The sequence below is a fragment of the Poecilia mexicana genome, unplaced genomic scaffold (assembly GCF_051168715.1).
Source record: "Poecilia mexicana isolate PSO_F unplaced genomic scaffold, ASM5116871v1 scaffold_23, whole genome shotgun sequence".
NCBI lineage: Eukaryota > Metazoa > Chordata > Actinopteri > Cyprinodontiformes > Poeciliidae > Poecilia > Poecilia mexicana.
The window spans coordinates 8,634,970-8,650,984 of NW_028263392.1; the positions used below are offsets into that span (position 1 = coordinate 8,634,970).

At 41.6% G+C, this 16,015-nt stretch overlaps 2 protein-coding genes across 5 annotated transcripts; both read left to right on the forward strand.

Annotated features, from left to right (window-relative positions):
- The first annotated feature begins 486 nt into the window (after window positions 1-486).
- Window positions 487-6,128, forward strand: LOC106919372 (uncharacterized). Of its 2 annotated transcripts, none has more exons than XM_014989671.2 (7): window positions 487-713; window positions 1,690-1,892; window positions 1,985-2,074; window positions 2,190-2,282; window positions 2,400-2,510; window positions 2,681-2,804; window positions 3,085-6,128. In XM_014989671.2, exons 1-7 carry the CDS (start codon window positions 689-691, stop codon window positions 4,767-4,769), a joined length of 2,331 nt encoding a protein of 776 aa, XP_014845157.1. In that variant the 5' UTR covers window positions 487-688; the 3' UTR covers window positions 4,770-6,128. The 2 variants fall into 2 exon arrangements, with proteins under 2 accessions (XP_014845157.1, XP_014845158.1); XM_014989672.2 differs by having other exon boundaries at window positions 2,193-2,282.
- A 780-nt stretch (window positions 6,129-6,908) lies between these two features.
- Window positions 6,909-15,301, forward strand: LOC106919373 (uncharacterized). Of its 3 annotated transcripts, none has more exons than XM_014989674.2 (14): window positions 6,909-7,100; window positions 8,197-8,397; window positions 8,535-8,906; window positions 8,986-9,183; window positions 9,443-9,802; window positions 9,945-10,283; window positions 10,361-10,714; window positions 11,783-11,985; window positions 12,080-12,187; window positions 12,463-12,555; window positions 12,636-12,746; window positions 12,900-13,023; window positions 13,705-13,935; window positions 14,059-15,301. In XM_014989674.2, the coding sequence occupies exons 1-14, from the start codon at window positions 7,025-7,027 to the stop codon at window positions 14,856-14,858; spliced, it is 3,570 nt and encodes a 1,189-aa protein (XP_014845160.1). In that variant the 5' UTR covers window positions 6,909-7,024; the 3' UTR covers window positions 14,859-15,301. The 3 variants fall into 3 exon arrangements, with proteins under 3 accessions (XP_014845160.1, XP_014845161.1, XP_087859213.1); XM_014989675.2 differs by having other exon boundaries at window positions 13,705-13,896; XM_088003087.1 differs by having other exon boundaries at window positions 13,705-13,924; window positions 14,059-14,357.
- The last annotated feature ends 714 nt before the right edge of the window (window positions 15,302-16,015 follow it).

The following is a 16,015-nucleotide window of genomic DNA, read 5'->3' on the forward strand; positions in this document are numbered from 1 at the left end:
AAATAAGAGGAACAACAGACATAAAGAGTGTAAAGACGCCTTCTAAATGTGGTTTTTGCTTTGACATCTACATATTTTCATTTAAAAAAAAACACGATTTTTGTGAAAAACATTTAAATAGGTCAGTATGTCAGAACGGTTCGAGTGTTATGAGTGTAAATATTTAAGTTAACGTTAAAACTATGAAAAGGTAATAAACAGAAAATGCGAAATCAAAAGACTGACTGTGATGCAATATTTAGAGAATGGGACAGGAAATGAATGCTGGAAAAAAGGCAATGAAAATGCTTTAATCAAATACTTTTTTGATGATGCATTTATATGTGTATGCTTATTTTCCGAATAAACACTTAATTTTGATTACGTCAGAAACGGTGCACTATGAGGAATAATTTGGAAGCTGCCTTTTGAGCCAAATGATCAGGATCTTGGAAAATAAAGCCGGGACTCCCATCACATACTCAAGGACGGTGCTTTTATATTGTACAGGAACATCCGGCGGAAGTAGTCAGGCTTTTGTTTTGGAAGGCTGGAATCCAGTGGCCGCCATTATTCTTCGTGGCTTGACGCCCGAGATAAGACGGTTAAATAATTGTAACTATTATATTTAAGGATAGACTGTTGTTTTATTAGTTTGTTTTGAGCCGTCAGTCAGTTGGTTGACCCAGCCGCGCATTTTGAGGCCAGTATGGATAGACGCTCCAATACAACAGGTAAGTTGCTAAGCTAACTGTAGCTGCCGCCGAGAATGGTGTAAAATATGAAAATGAAGGAAGCTCCATCTGCTCCAAGAAGACTGTTTTCTCATTTTCAGCGGCATAAACAAACACACGTCTGCTCCGTGTTTTGCTGGAGATGAATAATAAGGAAGTCAGCTAACTATCAAGCTTTGGCTGCTTTGTGATTTTTGTCGCTTAAATGAAGCCATCCAAATGCGCGCTCCGCTCAGCTGTAAAGCATCTCCAGAAACGGCTTATCACGTCAGTGTGGCGGACTGATATCTGCTTGCAAAGTTTGAAGTATGACATTAGCTTGGCGCTCAATCTCTCCATCACTGCACACGCACACGCAGGCGTGCACTTTTTCCAAAAACTACTCTACACCCTGGTCACTGCTGCAGCGCCCCCTGTGGCAGCACGTCGCTTTACCTTGAAACAGACCAAAACAAAACGGTACATAATTCTGAATTGGAAGAAAAATCCATGGTTTTAAAGCAGTTTTTGTAAATGGAAATCTGAAAAGTGTGGCGTGCATTTCACTAAATAAATTCTGAATCATTTTGTAGAGCCACCTTTCAGCTGCTTGCGTTCTGGGGTGCTTTGCAGATCTTAGAGACTAAGAGTTTTTTTTTCATTCTTCTTTGTAAAGTAGCAAAAGCTCAATCAGATTGTAGGAGAAATATAAACATCAGTTTTCAAGTCCTGCCACAAATTGTCAACTTGATTTAGTGACTTCATAATGAAACCCAGCTAGGTGGGTATCATTATATCTATTTTTTTTAACTTTATAAATTGTTTTAAAAGTCTTAACGTTTGTGTCTGGAAAAGTATGTATATTTGAAATTGATTATTTGCCAGGACCTAGATTTCTTGATTGTTGAGCTTTTCATCATACATCTGTGTGGCCTGTTCTCATTGCACATGTAACTCCCATCACTTGTAACACTGCAGCCGTAATGTCTTTGAACAGGAGGCGCCCTTCCTCTGGCCTCCCTCCGCCTGCTGGCCTCCCCACTGCAGCTGACCTATTCGTACATATGGCAGGTCATACGGCAGAGGAATGTGAAGCATTACGGCAAAGTGGAGGAGTTTGTGACCATGGTGACACAGATTGTCCCTGAGCTTCTGAGTTTCAAGCAGACAGCGCAACTTATCTTGGGGTTAAGAGCAAGGGTGAGTTTTCTTTTTTTTATGCCTACAACAGAACTCTCAGATTATTTGTTTTCTCACCACTCTTATATTTGTATTTCTGTTCAATCACTTAGATAATCTTGGACCTGCTTCAGAATGACGGCCCACCAGATTCCAAGACTATTCAGACTCTTATAAATAGGTTAAAGATAACATCCTCAGCGGTATGCATGCAACTTGTTGATACGTCTGTAATATAAGCTGTGTATTCCAACTAAACACAATATACCAGGATAATGTGGTATGAATAAAATCTGACTGAATGTTTTTATACCTTAGAAGGATGTAGAGGTGGAGAAATCCCAGACAAACTTTATGGTTCTGATTCAGAATCTGCTTAAAAATCCCACTGAGAGGAAACGGTTCTTTCAGGTATGACTTGATGTGTGTTGGAACTTGTTTTTTTATTATTATTATTATCGTCTCTTATATTGTCTGTAGATCCAGTTCTATTGCATGCTTGCTTGACACTTGAAACAACTTTTGCAGGAAATGTTCCCTGTTCAGTACGGCGTCAAGTTTGACACAGCACTGCAAGCCTTGATTGCTGGCCTGGTGTGCAAACTGGAGCAACTTCTTCCCGTTCCCAATCTGTCTCAAGTATGCATGCCTATCATCTCAGCAATTTGCCCTCTGCAGTTAACTTTTTTTTAATGAATCAGAATTAGAATAGATCAAATCTGCAAGGACGTACAGAAAAATCACTACTGCAATACAGTTTATGCTGAAAATGTACTGATAACTTCCACTTCTTGGTACTCCTGCTTTAGCTTGGTGCCATGATCTCGACGGATGCAACTGTTCTTGATGCATGTGGGGGGTTCATCCCCGACCGTGGCGATCTAAAGACTCTTCTGCAGCACCATCAGAGCAAAGGACTCCTTGGTGTGAAAGGTATATTTTTTTCCAAACACAACCACAGAGTTGGGATTTTATGATGTAAACCAATATAATGTAGTATATGCTATTTTTGGAAGGGAGGGTTACATAGTTTTCAAACATTAGAGTTTAGGCCTGTAATGTAAATGTGATTTTTTTATTTTTTGGAGGGTATTAAATATTTTTGAAAAGCACTTTTAGTTAATTTTATTGGCGATTTTGGTGACAAAGAAGAAACCTGTTAGGAGAAATAATGACTAACTGTACTTCTTTTCGTTGTTTTTGTTTTCTGCAGCAACTGTTTCGACTTCAGTGGGCGACTGTGTGCTCTCCTCTTTGGCTTTCATGCCCAAGCCAGTAGAAACACCCTCTGCGCCGCCACCACAGCCACAGCAACAGCCACAAAAGCAACCAGAGGTCGCAGTCACGGAAAGCAGCCCTGCCTCTCTCAGTGACAGCGAAGACGTTGGAGGTCTTTCAGATGATGCTTCAAGCCTGGCACCCTCCGTCGATGCACCTCAGCAGGAAGAGCCAGTAGGCGACAAAACAGCCGATGAAAACGGAGCAAAGGAAAAGGATGTCACAGCAACAGTGCAAAGCCAGCCGGAAAAAAGTTCTGAACAGCAGCAGCAGGTGGCAACGACTCCTCAAGGAGAAAAGAAGGATGGAACACCAGCAGCGTCAGAGAAACCAGAGTTACAGCAGCTGCCTCTGAAATCAATCCCTTTCAGGGTTGTTCAAGTGCCCGCCAAAACTTCTTCCACGTTAGCGAAAGACAACCAAAAGCCTCAAACCCATCGAGTCACTTTACATCAGTGGGTGTCACAGATTGCCACAAACTCCATGTCTCTCCCAGCGTTGCCGCCCCTTCCTCCCGGCAGACTGAGCGACGACGACGACGACCCGAGGCCAAGCATCAGACGGAAGAAGCAGTTGAGACACCTGATTGATCGGTTCAGCTGCACCGTGTGCGATAAGAGCTTCCCCTACCAGTCCAAGCTGATGGACCACGAGCGCATTCACACGGGAGAGAAGCCCTTTCAATGCTCAGCGTGCAACAAGAGCTTCCGCACGCAGGCGTTCCTCAACAACCACCTGAAGACGCACAGCACAATGCGGCCCTTCGCCTGCGGCCAGTGCGGCAAGTGTTTCGCCAAACTGCAGACCCTGACGAAGCACATCCTCGCCCACAGCGGACAGAAGCCTTTCTACTGCAACATCTGTAATAAGGGCTTCACGCAGTCCACCTACTTCAAGCGGCACATGGAGTGTCACACGAGCCAGATGACGTTCCCCTGCAAGCACTGCAGCAAAACCTTCCCGACGGCATTCAAGCTCTCTAACCACGAGCGCTGGCACACCCGGGACCGCCCGCACATGTGCGAGCGCTGCGGGAAGCGGTTCCTGGTCCCCAGTTTGTTGAAGAGACACATGGGCTACCACATCGGCGAACGCCAGTACCTCTGCTCCCAATGCGGGAAGACGTTCGTGTACCTGTCCGACCTGAAGAGGCACCAACACGACCACCTGCCCAAAACGAAGATCCCGTGCCCCGTCTGCCAGAAGAAGTTCTCCAGCAAGTACTGCCTGCGAGTTCATCTGAGGATCCACACCCGAGAGAGACCCTACCGGTGCCCACTGTGCGACAAGAGCTTCACGCAGGTCGGGAACCTGAAGGTCCACATCCGGCTGCACACCAACGAGCGTCCCTTCAACTGCGATGTGTGCGGGAAGACCTACAAGCTGGCGTCCCACCTCAACGTCCACAAAAGGACTCACTCGTGTAAGAAACCCTGGACATGCGAGACGTGCGGGAAAGGGTTCACGGTTCCCGCCCTGCTCAGGAAGCACGAGCAGATCCACGTGAAGGAGGCAAACCCTGATTTTGCCGGCAAGCGGAGGGTGAGGGGAAAGCACAAGAAGCAGTCGCTGAACAGGAAATACGACGAGGAAGAAGAGGGCAGCGATGACAACTATTGAAGGAGAATCCCCTGATCTGAGTTTGGAGCTCATTGCTGATCGCTGCTCTGATAGGTCGATGGAAACAGCTACTATTCAGAGCCAACTTAAAGATGCCGCTGAGTACGTGGATCTATGACTGAAAACACGTGGCTGATTAAAAGACAACTGAATCTTAAGATTATAGTTAGAGTTTAGAGTGGCTCTTGTTTGCTCATGCATGAATAATGGTCAGAGTTTGTTTTAGTAATACAAACAAAAGGGTAGCTGTCAGAAGTTTAGTTCAAAACAAAAATAAATATGCACATATCAGGCCTTTTTTGTTCCTGTAAGAACTGTAGCTCAAAAAAAAGGACAGTGCATCATCTTTGTACAATTTGGATCCTGCAAAATTTACAGAATTACAATTTTATCCCCAATAAGGCATTAAAGACTATGTTCTTAACATTTATAGATTATGATTTTAATGAACTCAAATGAATGGTGATTGATTCATTTATGGACAGGAAGTGATGAAAAGTAATTTGGGTGTATTTACTGAATAGAACCATCTGGATCTGGAAAAAATTAGCTGACTGGCTGATGAATCAGAATCCATTATTTGAATAATAATAATTTAAAAAAATCAGATTTTGGAAATTGTTTAAAAGAATTGATGCACTGATCATGCTTTTCCTTTCTGATAAAGACTTTCTACAACACTTTAGAGAAAAAAGATGTACAGCAGTTTTTTTGATCTACTTATTTTGTGAATCCAACAGGAAATGAAGAACTTGGAAGATTATTCCCTTTATGAATCAAACCACAGATTCAGAGTCTTCATCTGATTTTTAATTATGTGTTTGTTGATACATTCAAATCAGTCAATAAAGGGAAAATCAGCAGGTCTATAATTCTTTGCTGATCGATGCATCTTTATAAAAATCCATCATCTTTAGCAGAAGGCTGCATTTTTACAGTCAGCTTGTAATGAGAAAATCCAACAATACTTTTTTTTTTTTCCAAAACATGTGACTGTTGACATTTTTTGTTTTCTGTGTATTAAAAAGGCCGTGGCAGAAAAAGACATTTTATTTCACTATTCTGGTGGAAATCGTTCTTTATCAATATTCTCTATTCAATCATTGATGTAAACATTTCAACTTTTCTGTTTTTGCTGAATGCCAAGAACCTTTTTGTTTTGATTTATGTATCACTTGTTTTTTTTTTCTATTTTATTACTTAAACAGTAGAAATTGATTAGATTTAAAGTTTATCACAGAAAATGTGTCATTAAAATTATGTGCAAGCAGTTATGTATATACCCCAGTTATAATATGCCTGTTCTCAGTGTATTTTGGTTTTTCATGCTGTAAAAAGAAAAATAAATAGTAAAATAACTGTTTTTCTAATGTCTTATAATTCTTTCTGAAATGGACTCCCACAAGACAAAGGTTAGTTGTAATGTCAGTAGTAGTGGGGAAAATGCTCTGCAGATTGCTGCATGACCACATAACAGTCAAAGAATCATTTCCCTTCAACAGAAGGAAACCGCCAGCAGAACCAAAACCATGCTCAGGACGAGCAGCCATCTGCTGTCAGACTGGCAGGGGTTGAAATTACAGAAAGGGGTCACAAGCACCGGTCCAGGAGTTTTTGTGTTAAAAAAACAAAGATTACTGAGTTAATTGGAGCAAGAGCTGCTTCAATTGTGTTTTCAGAAAAAACACAAAAAACTAACAGTTAAACTTGGATGCTTTGGGTGAGATTCTACTGCAGTAGCATCAAAGCATCCAGAGAAAATGCATAGCTACCAGCAGCTGTTCAGTTGTAATTGTACCGTATTTTACTTGTCAAATTCAATATTTGCATAGCAGCATTCCTCAGGGTTGTAGATCTTTTTGTGTATATTTATATTTTAAATGAATCAGTGCCATCTTGAAATATCGTAGTTTTTAATCATTTTATTATTTTATTATTATAAATTAAACATTGCTATCTTATATTACAAATGATTCCTGCAATAAAACAGACTACTATTCCGTGGAGAGGAGGGTATCCTCTACCAAGATGGCGGCTACATTGGCGTATCGCTGCAATGAACAGCTGAAGTAACGGCGACGGCTACGTTTTCGTTCTGATTGGCTCGTGTCCTAATACGTCACTACAGCGACCAGAAAACTGGGCGCCATTTTGAAAAAAATAATAATAATAAAAAAGTGAAAACATTCCACATTAATCTTTTGTACTATTATCAGTATTTTGTAAGCTTTGTGTTCACGGTAGAAGAAGCGGACATGGAGCCAACGGTGAGCTGGTCTCCCGAACAGACCGAGGCGCTCCTCTCCCTGTGGTCGGAGGAGAAAATTCAACGTGAGTTGGCAATATCGATAAGCAATGAGAAGGTTTATAGGGAAATGTCAGGCAGACTGACCGCACTGGGAGTCAGTCAGTGGTGACAAACCTTAGAGACAAGCCTGTCTGAAACACCCTTTTAATTGCTCTGACGCTTAGGCTCTGTCATAAAGGATGGTGATGCTGCAGGACTCCTGTGAATATATTGTTAGAACAACATTCACTAAAAGCCCAATATTCACCGTTAGAAACTGATTATCTCATCCGTTCTTTATGAAATTGATCATTCATTTAATTCTTAAGGTTCCCTTGCTTGTTCCCTAAAATACAAAAATTATCTCTTAAAGAGCCTTTGAAATTAACATTGTTTACAATGAATGCAATTATCAATTTTAGCACAGGCAGTTTTAACAAATATTTATGAATTTTTAATCTCTCAAATTATCAAAGTCTCTTTGTTTATTCATTTTAAAAAGTACCAAAAGGTTGAGTGAGATTTTTTAAAGAATACTATATAGTAAAATAAAACACATCATTGACTTTTTTATTATTATTTTTGTACGTTGTCAGTTTTAAATATATTGCTCTACTTGGATCTCCTTGGCACAAAAGTGTTATTTTAAAGACAGGCACTGAAATGTTATGAATCAACATTCAATTTAATTTAAGTTTTTTAATGTTATTAACTTTATTCATCACCATACAAGAAATATTTCTAAAAGTTTAGCCATGAGTCATGTTTGTTCTTTTAACAACATTGATTCTGATCAGACTTTATGTGATTGTGCAAAGTTATTAAGGGGAGACAGGCATCTCTGCTGTGTTGAAAACAATATACCATGAAATTCTGAAAATATTTCAATAGGGAAAGAAGAATAAAAGTAGGAATCAAATTGTATTGTAATGCAAAATCAAAGTAATTTTAAATGGAACTAAATTACAGAATTTTTGCAGGGACACAAATTTAACCTTTTAGTTTAATATGTATATGAAAAAGTTGGAGAATGTAAAATTCAAATTAATTCCCAAATGCACATCCTGGGCACATTTTATATTGTGTGCATCAAGACAGCCAAAACTAATACACATTTTATCCTTTTTCTCCCCCTTGCAGATCCATCTGTTGTGACAAATATTCCCAATTCTTTCACCACAAGTTTCCAAGGACTTAAAAAAACAGAAATCACAAAGGATGCTGTTTTCTTCCCCATTAAAGTGGAGGACTCTAATACTCCGTGCACAAGCAACGGGGCGGTTGAGGCTTTATTGCAGACTTCAGCCATGTGGCCACCCACCACTGTGGGAAGGAGAAGAGGTAAGATCAAGGACTGATTTGTCTCTAAAAGTGAGAATACGCCATCATAGTGGTGTAAATAAAGACAGTCTGGTGTAGTGGTACACTAGAACCAATCGACTCTTCACCTTTGGCTGTATCCTCTTTGTTTTTCTCAGATAAGCCCACATGCAGCTGGTCAAAGAAAGAGGTCCTAACGTTGCTGACGCATTGGGCCAATCCGGCCGTGCAGCAGGAGCTCAGTCGCAACGTGAGGAACAACGCCGTCTACAGCAGCCTCAGCGCCAAACTGGCGTCGCTCGGGTACAACAAAACGGCGCAGAAGTGCAAGGAGAAACTGAAGAAGCTGAAGCAGGATTACAGGAGAATCAAGAACAGCAATCACCTGGACGGTGGGAAGAATATATGGTTTGACATCATTGATCAGGTTCTTGGCGCTTCGGTTGCTGCAGCACAAAAACATCCAGAAACCCCAAAGCTGTCCTCAGCAGAGCCCGCTCTCCCAGTTTTGTTTGAAGAGAACTGTGAAGGTAATCAGAAGAAAACATCCGTCCACCTGCAGGTTCCAGTAGGCGAAGCTTATTAGATTTTAATGCGCTTTTGTTGCAGGTTTTTCCCCTCCGACAAACGACTTTGACACCTTCTCCGAGCCCGACCCGGCGCCCACGCCCTCCGACGTGATGAAAGAAACGGATTTCTTCGTAGTCAGAATTGAAGACAACGCGGCATCGACAAGCACGGCGGGTTCCTCCGTCTCTCAGCAGGCACCTGACATGTTTGCGACCAGACATGTGGAAAAACGAAAATGTCGGTATAAAAGCCCTGAAACAGAAGATTCAACTAGTAGCTGTTTTAATCTTCTGTTTCCAAAAACACAACAAATGAGAACTTATCAAAAGCCTTTTATCGGGTCCTTGATCTTGAAAGAAAAATTATCACACAATTTCCTTTAGCATGTTGCACTTCAACCATCAACATTTCTGCCTGTTAAAACCTGTGTTATGTGTTATTTAGAGCTCAAAACTTATGAATACTGAGTTTGTGCAACTTGCTTTTAATTAAACAGACGTCCACACATGCAGCTGGTCTAAAAAGGAGGTCCAGGCTTTGCTGGCTTACTGGGCCAACCCGGTCGTCCAGGAGGAGCTCCGCCGCAACGTGAGGAACAACGCCGTCTACAACAGCCTCAGCGCCAAACTGGCGTCGCTGGGATTTAACAAGTCGGCACAGAAATGCAAGGAGAAAATAAAAAAACTGAAGCAGGACTACAGGAGGGTGAAGAACAGCCAACATGTTGGCTGGGCAAGGACTGCGTGGTTTGGGATTCTGGATGAAGTCCTTGGTTCTCAGGGCGCGCCGTCGAAATGTTCCAAAACTCTGAAACCTTCATCAGGAGAGCCGAATGACGGGGACTTGGAGGCTGAGGGTTAGTGGAGAAATTACAATGAAAGCATGAATTTCATTCCTTACACTGTCGCAGTTTTATGTTTAAATCTTGAGCACCTTAGAAATATTAGCCATAAATTTATATCCAGCACTTTCTCTTCTTTTTCTTTCAAATCTCGCAGATGGATGTAGGTGGTCCGCTGATGAAGTGCAGGTGCTCATCACTCTCTGGGCGCAGCCAAACATCCAGAAGCAGCTGCTCGCCTCGGAGGAGAACGACGAGGTCTTCACGTACCTCAGCGACGAGCTGGCTCAGGTCGGCTTCGCCAAGACGCCCCAGCAGTGCAGTCTGAAAGTGGACAGGCTGAAGAAGGAGTACGCCAAACTGAAGCAGGAGGGCGCAAACGTGAACGATAAGAGCGACTGGTTTGCCATCATGGATAGCGTTCTCTTCCCCGAAGGAGACGCTTCCAAAGAGCGTAATTTATCCGCCGTGCTGACGGCCTCCAATCCCCCCGAAGGTGAGCGACGATGTTTGACGGCTGAACGCTTTGGGGAGAAGTTTAGAGTTCATGTATGGTTTTGTGGTTTCCAATAGATTTTTCGCACACTCTTTGGACGACGGAGGAAGTTGACGCTCTGCTGACAAAATGGGCAGAGGAGCACGTCCAGGACCGGCTGAAGTCCACCGAGGACGACCAGAGGGTGTACGCCCAGCTGAGCTCCGAGCTCGCCACCCAGGGGTTCGACAAGACCACCAGTCAGTGCAGGACCAAACTCCGACTGCTCAAACAAGAGTATGAGAGGATCAAGGAGCAGAAGGACTCCAAAGCACAAAAGACTAGGTGGTTCGTCATCATGGAGAATGTTTTCCGTTGCCACAAGCCAGAAACGGAGTCCGGTCCGTCGTCTGTGGAGACTTTGCAGCAGGAACAACCTGAACGACTAGAAGGTATTGTTTTAATACGGACAGAAAAACACACAAAAAGTAATTTACAGGTTATTCACAGGTGCATCTTAGTGAATTGGAATATTATCAGAAGGTTTATTTGTTCAAGAAAGTTGATTCAAAGTGTCTCCATCCATTGTCTATACCTTATCAGTCTTCCTTCTAATGATTTTATGAACCTTTCTTCACGGTCCTCTAAAGTCTGTGGTTAACTTTGTTTATGCATCTTCTTCTTCCACACGTTTCCCTTTCAATCAGCTTACTGTCAGAGGTCCTCACACCTTTTTCTAAGCAGTTGTTCCTCAGTAAACCTTCGCTTAATGTGCTTGTGTACATCTTCATGTTAGTTTTTTCTTCCACTCAACTTTCCATTTGTATGGCTGTACACCGTTTTTGGTCCTTTTTCTTCCTTCCACTGAACTTTCCAGTTAATATCCTTGTGCAGCTTTTTTCCCAGTTATTATACTTGTGCTCTTTTTTCCCTTGCCACAGTTTTTCCTTCCACTCAACTTTCTAATGATATGCTTACATATGTCATTCTTTTTTGCTTCTGTATCCTTTTTTTAGAGGGGGACAGTAGTTTGGTCTGTTTGCCGAGTTCACCCTTTGTTCCTGTAACGAACCGGTGAATGATTGTGTCCCAGCTTTCTTTTCTGTACTCGCCCTTCCTGTGAACCCATCAGAATCGATGAGGACTTCTTCTAGAAATCAGTCAAATCAGCTGTCTTTCTAATGATTGTGTAGACAGTAACATGGCCATAACATAACTTTCGTATATTAAAACTTCTGCTTCATCTAAATAATAATGTGTAATTTATAAAAAAAAATCACTTTCTGAACCGACTTACTGAATTAAATGTCAGTCTAAATGATTCAGATGCATCTGTAAAGGAAAATAAACTTTGCTAAAGACAACTGTAGTAATAAATAAGACAATAACACTAATAAAAAGGTAAAGTTTGAATGTTTCTGTCTTGGTGATTCTCAAGAAAAGAACAAGGTTAAAGTTTCTCTCATATTGACACGCATCGACGCTCATCTGCTCATATCAGGATGTCGTCTTGTTCGCAGCGTGCGGCTTGTCCATCCCGTCTCTGTGCCTCCTGGTTCCCACCCTACGCCTGATGTGTGCCTTTGCCTGGAAGGTGATCCAGAGCGGCAACGTTCCACACTACCGAAAGGTGGAGGAGCTGGTGGTGCTGGTGACGGAGTTGTCTCCGGAGCTGCTTACAGCCAGAGAAAGAGTTCAGCTCCTGCTCAGGCTGAGGGCGAGGGTAACTGCAGCCACATCTCACTGCATTTTTACTCAACGTTTCGTAGGAGTAAAACATTACAGTGAGCACTTTTATATCTCTGTGTCTGTCTCAGTTTGTGCTGGAGTTGTGTCAGAGTCGGAGCACGGCGAACCTGCTGAACATCCAGCCTCACCTGAGGATTATCCAGGATCTCAAGATGGATGCTGTCTGCGGTCAGGAGGTTCGTAGGAGGTTTTTATCTTGTACATTTTTCCATTTTTAGTTGATCTGAAAGTATAAAAAGTTTAACATGGAAAGACGAGAGAACACGTAATTTGACTAAGGTGGCTGTAAAGAGATGGCTAATGACCAAAACTTTTAGTTTAGTTTGAGACTTTTTACACATAATAATGTGACTATACATTAATTTTCAGCATTTTGATCTTGATGTCTGTCTGCATTGCTTATCGTCACAGAAGACGGCTAACGCACTTCATTGTTTTGGTTTCGACTCAGGAGCTGAATGAGCTGGAGAGTTCAAAGTCAAATTTTGTAGAAGTTGTTTATGCCTTGCTGGAGGACGCAGAGGAAAGAAGGAGGTTTTTCAAGGTGGGATTCTCTTAAAACAGTCACTGTGATTCCAGTACAGTTTCAATACAGACTGGACATGCTGGTTGTTGTCTTCCCAGGAAGTCTTCCCAATACACTATGGAGAGCAGTATGAAGCCACGCTACAAAGATTAGTTTGGAAATTCATCTCCAGATTGGATAATCTCTTGCCCATTCCCGATATAAAACAGGTAAACTGTCAGAATGAGTTATTGAAAAAAGGTGCTGGATATTAAAGAAGAAGCTCCAACTTGTTGTCAAATACTTTGGCTTAATTGTTAGGAGTGGATTTGGTTTCTGTGTGTTAATGTTTTTATTTGTTGTTATTTTAATGCCTGATGCAGACTGCAGAGTGGCTCAGTAGCGCCCCCTCAGTCATGGAGGAATGTGGGAAGCTGGTTTTGGATCCAGAACAGCTGAGGACGCTGCTAAACTTCCAAGAGCAACAAACAGGAAATCCAAACAAATGTAATTGACTACAATTTTGAAGAAAATAAATAAAACCAGCATGCTGGTTTTTTTTGTTTGTTTTTTTTAAATTATTATTCTTTTGGTTAGTTTAACATGGTAATCCATTCCAGTGGAATATCAGTGGATAGTATTTGAAGGTATTTTAAATCTTTTTCCTGTCATTATGTCGTAGGATTTTTAAAAAGTTGAATGTCCATCCCAATGGACATCAGGAGTTTGTGTATGTTGTGCAACGCCAAATCATTCAGTGTTACCGTGCAAAGAAAGAAGCATGTCTGAGCATTTCATAGCCAGTTAGTGCTTCTATGTTATCTTCTATGTTAAGCCACGTGAGAACAGGATTTAGACGGTAGATTGGGAAGTAAAGCACTCCCAGTTTTTCCAAAGTGTTTCATCCAGAGGAGTTCAAGCTATTTAGTGAATCAGTGGGTGATACTGTCCTGCTAGATGAAATTATCAGTCTGTGCCACACAAAAATCTGGGGAAAACGTCATCGTGAGTTTTTCCAGCTATAATGCAGCAGAAAAACTCATGTCTACTGTAACAAATGTAAAATGTCTTTTTTGCCCTTTATTTCTACGCTTGAGAGGAGTAAAAATTAGCTGAGTAACAAAATTTGGCTCACTAGAAAAAAACGAGGTCTGAGGGGGTTTTAATGGGTTTTTTTTTCTCTTACAGGCTTGCCTCAAGCTCAGAATATGTTTTTGCCCTCGCTGTCTCTTCATCTGAAAGCAAACTCGAGGCAGCAACTACCAGTTCAGCGCAAAGGGTCGTCTCCTGATGACGATGAAAGCCAAACGCATGACAATTCGATCCTGGAGAACCTGGAAGATAAACAGAGCGACGGAGTGATGGCAGCCAACTGCTCAAGTATGCATGAAGACGTGTATCACGACAGGTTTTACAGAAGTATTTGCCCTCTTACAGTTTTCTTCTGTATTAGCTTTTTGTTTAGTATTATCAGGCAGTTTTAAAAATGATTTTATTTAGGAAAGTGAAGCTATTCGGAGCTGTTTTATTCGTCTCTTTCAGGTGTCATGTCTGCACCTTTAAAACTGCATCGCTGCTCCATGTGTTCCTTCACCGACACCAAAGTGTCTGCACTCCTCAACCACATCCGACAGGAGCACCTGAGTCCGATAGACGACGCTTTCGAAGACCGCTTCTTTCAAAACACCAGCGTGGGGCTCGATTGTGAGCTTTCCAGCGAACTCTTATCAAATGTAGCAACATCAAACAGCCAAGGTCCTCCATATCAATGCGACAAGTGCGACAAAAGGTACCTCTCCAAATCGTCCCTGATCGTCCACTACCGGATCCACACGGGCGAGACTCCGTACCTGTGCTCGCACTGCGGCCAAGGGTTCAGGTCGTCGGCCTACCTCGACCTGCACACGCGCGTCCACACCGGAGAGCGGCGCTACAAGTGTCACATCTGCGGAAAGACCTCCAACCAGCACCTGACGAGGCACATGCGCATGCACAGAGGGGAGAAGAACTACCTGTGCACCGAGTGCGGCAAGGCGTTCCTCTCCAACGGGGAGCTGAAGCTTCACATGCGGTACCACACGGGGGAGAGGCCATACACCTGCAAACACTGCGGGAAGGGCTTCATCGCCAAATGCCTGCTGACTGTTCACACTCGCCGGCACACCGGAGAGAGTCCCTACCGGTGTCCAATGTGTCCGAAATCCTTTCCCACGCTGAGAGCGCAGAAAAAGCACCTTAAGATCCACTCCAGCAAAAAGTCCTTACAGTGTCTGGAATGTGGTCGGATCTTCAGGCTGGAGGACACTTTTAAACTTCACGTTAAAACACATGAACTAATATAAACCTGTTTTAACAAGATTCTGGTTTTTAAAAAGTTCAAGTTACACCTTTGCCAAATGTTCAAGGTTTTAAAAACAAATCACTGCCTCTGGAAGGATTAGCGCTTTTATCATATTGTGACTCTAAAGGGAAAAAAAAAACAACTCAAGTTTGCAATGCAATTATTTTAGAAAAACTGTAAAGCTAGCATTCCCAAAAAAAAAAAAACTCAACATAAATGACTGTTTATGTTCTGATGTTTTATGATTACTCCGAAAATTATAATCTTGATTTAGATGTTTTTCACTCAGATATTTTCACAGAACTTTTTTTAAAAATTATGCACAATGTCAACTCCCCCCCCCACCCCCCCAAAAAAAGGCCTTCAGGGGAGTTTAATGTAAACGTGCGTAAAATGGTTCCTTAGCAGGCTTATAATAAATGAGCTGTTACTTGATACTGAAAAGTATTTTTTACTCTGACTTTTTCTTTTTTACATTAGCAGTCATTTGGGGAGTCGGGGTACAACTTGGACTTTTCACCAATCCATCACAGAATACTTAGCATGTTAGCTAAATTTTGTTTTTAGCTAATTATTTAGCTAAAATAAATAATTTTTATTTTAGCATAGTTATGCTTAATACTTTTCGAATAAAATATTTAGCATTAAATAAAAATGACGATACACGTTTTGCTAATATTTACCTATTTAATTTTAACTTTACTTAATTATTTAGTTGGATTAAATATTTAGCTTGTTAGCTAAATTACAAATGTGGCTAAAAATTCGCTGAATATGCAGTGACACTTAAACATACGAATGTTTAAGTGGCAAAGAATTTAGCACTTAGCATTTGCTGGATAGAGTTTTTTGCTAAATATTTAGTTTTGGTTAATAAATTACTTTATTTTAGCTAAATGTATCGCTTAGTCAAATTTTAACTGAAATAAAATATGTAGCATGCTAACCGAACAAGTTAGCAGAGCTAAATACTTGGCAAACTAGCTAAATTAAATATGTAGCGCTATAACATTTCCTTTTCTTTTTGAACATGTAACTAAGAAGACTTTAACAGTTCAGGTTTAAATCATCCTTTTCGCCCCCGACAGTCAAGAGATTTTGTTCAGAGTACTGCAGTGATTCCCTCCCACTGATCCTGGCCGCTCACCGTGCGACTTC